Here is a 4,775-nt window from a genome sequence, read left to right as displayed (position 1 = left end):
TTTTAAGCAAGATATGGTGAATCCAAATGCAAGGGAGGAAGTTGAGAAGATGCAAGCACTCCTTCAACAATGCAAAGAGAACATAAATAATTCCCAAGTAAGGACGAAGCAATATGAGAATGCTTAGAGGAGACCATTGGAATTCAAGGAAGGGGATTATGTCTTTTTGAGGATTCCCAAATCAAGATATGGCTCTCTTAAGAGCAATACTAACACTAAGCTTTCCCAATCGATATTATGGTCCTTACCAAGTGTTGAGAAGGGTTGGAGAAGTTGCATATCAATTGTTGCTTCCATCCACCACCAAAATACATGATGTATTCCTTGTATCAAACTTGAAGGCTTATGTAGGACCGATGGTGCAAGTACATGAGGAATTTCCTCCTATGAATGAGGAGGGTAACATTGAGTATATACCAAAGAAGGCATTGGGAACACGAAAGAAGGTACTTCGCAACCGCACTATGGTTGAGTACCTCATCAAATGGAGGGGTTAATCTGAGATTTGGCTTAAGTCTGGCCACAAATCTCTCCTTCTTTATCATCTCAGGTGGAACTTCAAGATACAGCAAAGCTCTCCAATTGTTCCATAATTCAGCAAAACGAATCATATACTGATCCACTTCTTGTACTGATCCACTTCTTGCTGATAGTTACAATGCTCTCTCCAAATCCCATTGGGATCTCTTTCCTTAGCATACAGAGCTAAAAAAGTAGCCTTCATCTCTTTGTATTCAGGCCCTTGTTAGACACCTCTCTAGCGTAATTGTATATTTTACGTGTGCAATTTCTGTTTGTCTACGGAAGGCATGCCAGGGGATTAATAATGAAGATTGTATTCTTAGATTAAGTGTTTGCATAAGCCTAGGTGGCCGTGGATAGCCATGGACCTGTTTTTTAAGTATGGCCGCCCAAACTGTGAAGGCTATGGGGACCAAGATAAGGGCCATTGTATATACTCACCATTCATTCTTTTATGCCAATTCAATAGAGTACTCTTCTTCTCTACTCTCTTATGCTATTGCTTTCTTGCTTGCATCTTTCTTGTTTGAGCTCTCCTATGCTTGATTTCATGTGTGTGAGAGAGTGAGTGTGTGATTGAGTGAGAGAGGAGGGTCGAGCTTCCATTGGAGTGTGGCGGGTGGCGTTGAAGTGGAGCTTGGAGTTTGGCTGCACAACAACAAGCTCTTCTACAAGAATCTGATCACAAGCAATCAATGAGGTGAGTGACACATCTTGTTTATGCAATTGTAGGCTAGATTATGGTAGATTAACTTTTCAGTGTTTGAGCTTTTTTATGATCCTGAGCGCGGTGAGGCAAGGCCCCAAGACCTTGACTAGTTTTTGCACTCTTTCTATGGTTCAAGGGTTTCCCAACCACCCCAAAAGTCTGGCCTCTAAATAGCTCCCAAGGGCATTACAAAATATTCACCCAAAATAGATGAGAGACACACGCCACCAATACAAGACCAATACACCAAATATTTTGTCCAAAATTTTTTTAAGAGCTGCATGTCACCATTGTTATAGTGGGCTACTCCTCATATACCACTCAAGAGAAAACACATACTAATGCATAAAGATTAATGCATTAGTCATATGAATTAAGCTTATGCATAAGGCTTAATGCATTAGCCATATGCATAAAGTTTAATGCATTAAGCTTATGCATAAAGCTTAATGCATATGGCTTTTGCATAAATATATATATGTAATTTATTAACATATATATTTGCTTAAACTTGTAGATTTTTCTTGCATTAAGAGCTTAACTTTGCAACACAAACTCAACTTATCTTCCTCTCAAGGTAAGAGTTCTTTCATAATTCATTTCTTTACTTGTTTATGGTGCACACCCCGGTGCTTGGGAATATTTTATTGTATTTTATTTCATTATACATAAAGCATAAGGATCATGCATAATGGCTTATGCATAGCCTATGTATTATGGCTTGTGAGTATGCATTATAGCTCATGCATTAAGTGTTATGCAATAAACTTAATGCTTAAGGCTTAAATCTTAATTCATAAAGGCAAAATGCATAATCCTTATGCAATAAGCTTTATGCATAGCCTATGCTTATGCATTCAACTTAATGCATAAGGCATATGCATAAGCTTTGTGAAGTCTTATGCATTAAGCTTTATGCATAAGCCATGTACATAAAGCTAAATGCATAAGCTATGTGCATAAATATATATGTAATAAAGCCATATGCATTAAGCCATATGTATAAAGCTTATGCTTAAGCCTTAATGCATATGGCTTTTGTATAAAACTTAATGCATATGGATTTTGCATAAATATATATGTAGTAAAGCCATATGCATAAATCTTATGCTTAAGCCTTAATGCATATGGTTTTTGCATAAAGCTTAATGCATATGGCTTTTGCATAAACATATATGTAATAAAACCATATGCATAAAGCTTAATGCATATGTCTTAAGCTTATGCATGCATTGAGAGCTCGTTGTTCTGTTTATGCATTATGCATAGACTATACATAATGAATAAAGCTTTATGCTTATGCATATGGATTAATGCAGAAAGCTTTGTGCTTTTGCATATGACTCAATGTATTAATTTTTTTACATGATGTTACAAGCATTGAGAATCTCATCACCCCGTCAAAAGGAAGATAGAGATAGGAAGAACGAAGTGGAAAGCATTTAGTGATGATGATGAGATCCCAAATGCTCGTACATAATGTTTATGAGTATATGTAAGAAAGCACTAGTCTATGCCACTTATGCATATGCATTTCACAATGCTTAACTTTTAAATGCATATGCTTATAAATAAATGCTTAATCAATGTAATTAATTTGTACAGGTTTTTGTCCGATGGTGGCTAGACCTGAAACATTAATGAAGATATTCAATAACAACTTATTGTTTTTCACATACCAAAACGATTAATATGCATACAACACTGCTCTTCGTAGAAAGCAATATGTCGCAGATCTTGCTCGTGGGGCATATAAGAGCGTGGCAGGTACACTCAAGATGACATCAACAAAGCCTAAGAGAAGCTTTCTGAAGTAATCACAAAGTGGAGAGAGAATTGTCTTATCTTCTCCCCGCAAGAAAGAACAGCTCATAATGGAGCTTGCTGATTTAATGCAACGTGCTAAGCAAAATGTAGTTTAGGATCTAAGTGTAATGGACTATGTAATTTCCAACTATGTATGTAATTTGCAATATAATTTATGACATTATTGTATTGCAATTATTTTTGTGTTTAAGTGTTCTAAAAAATGTGATGTTAAAAAAATGGGGATAGAATGAGCGAGAGGTGTGGGCACATACGTTGTTGTACACACAGTTAATAGAAAGGATGTAGCCACGTGCATAGCTGCGCTAGTAGCCGCATAAATGTTTTTTTCCATATATAGATTCTTTTAAATATGAGCAGTGATTGTGCTCTTCGTTTGTTGTGGTGAAGGAAGGGAAAAAAAGCCTTGGTGTTGGGGCTAACCTCTTGTAGTGAAAAAACCCAATCTCTCATGGAAAGGGCATGTTGATTTAGTACATTGGTGCATGGAACCTAGCTCAACTTTGAGATGGATGGGCAACATCTCTACGTTCTAAATGATCGTATATCCACTAAGAACATGATGGTGATAGAGGGTATACGAAGGTGCTATTTTCGATGCTTTTCCAACATGCTCATGTTCGAGCTAGGGAGGCTCTATTGGAGAGCATGAAACGAGCCATTGAGAGTACTATGTATGTTGGTGACCATGGGGGGTTGACACTTTGCGGCTATAATGCACAACTCATCCCCATATGCTCTAGCTATGGAGTATGGCATGTATGATCCTTGGCGTCCAAAGTACCCTATAATAAGTCTCCTTGATGCATACTTATGGCCCCTGTTTGAGAAGATGAAAAGAATTCATGGGTTCATAAACGTTGGTTTTTAATTCACGGACTCGATAGTTAGTAATCCAGGGCCTCTAGCACTTAAGCGTATCAAGCTTACAGGGCGGAATACGCCGACGGTAGTTGGGGCCGGTCAGCGCGTCCTATAGAAATGTCGCTTGTGCGTTGCATTATTTTGAAAGAGACTCTTCTCGCGACAAACTAATAATTAATGGCACAATCGTTCGCCTCCGCTTGCGCCGTCCTGTTGTTGCTGCTCTCTGCGGTGGTGGTCGCGAGCTCCAGTGACAGTAGGCTCACATAAAACTAAATGTTGTCAGATTGTGAGCTAACAACGCAACGGCCGCTAGTCTCATGGTTGTTTTTGCATGGTATTTGAATTCCAGCGGACGCGCTGATGGCGTTCAAGCTTCGCATCACAGACGATCCCGGCAACGTTCTCGCGAGCTGGGATCCCACCCTAGTGGATCCCTGTTCGACCTGGTTCCACATCACCTGCGACGACAACAATCGTGTCATCAGGCTGTGCGTTTAATATCATGAGGAGGAGGTAGCTTAATAATATATAGTAGTCGAATAATTATATATGTCTCATACTTTGACATAATTCCAATGCAGGGATCTGGGCAACGAGGCGCTTACGGGCACGTTGGCACCGGAGCTAGGGAAACTGGACGCCTTGCAGTATCTGTAAGTACTCTCTTCTTAAAAGCCAGGCATATAATTAGATCCCATGCTCATATATAAGAGCAGCTTCGCGGCTGGCAAGTGTAGAGCCTGCAGTGTACTAGCAGCAGCCTGAAGCACTATCCGCATACTAGTCCCTAATCAGTTGTTGTAACAAAAAGCAGGCAGGAGGAAGAGAAGAGGATGGAGAGGAGGTACCC

General features: G+C 39.3%; 1 protein-coding gene across 1 annotated transcript in view; it reads left to right on the top strand.

Moving 5' to 3' along the window:
- The first annotated feature begins 4,099 nt into the window (after positions 1-4,099).
- LOC147642003 (uncharacterized) overlaps positions 4,100-4,775 on the top strand; it is a 1,463-nt gene continuing 787 nt past the window's right edge. Inside the window, exons 1-3 of the mRNA XM_086799881.1 lie at positions 4,100-4,178; positions 4,275-4,413; positions 4,507-4,578. Coding sequence (XP_086656007.1) covers positions 4,100-4,178; positions 4,275-4,413; positions 4,507-4,578 — 290 coding nt within the window. The remainder of the gene's footprint in view (positions 4,179-4,274; positions 4,414-4,506; positions 4,579-4,775) is intronic.

Source organism: Cibotium barometz, chromosome 1 (assembly GCF_041138505.1).
Source record: "Cibotium barometz isolate CiBa-2024 chromosome 1, ASM4113850v1, whole genome shotgun sequence".
Taxonomy (NCBI): Eukaryota; Viridiplantae; Streptophyta; class Polypodiopsida; order Cyatheales; family Cibotiaceae; genus Cibotium; species Cibotium barometz.
This window is presented reverse-complemented; position numbering and strand designations above follow the sequence as displayed.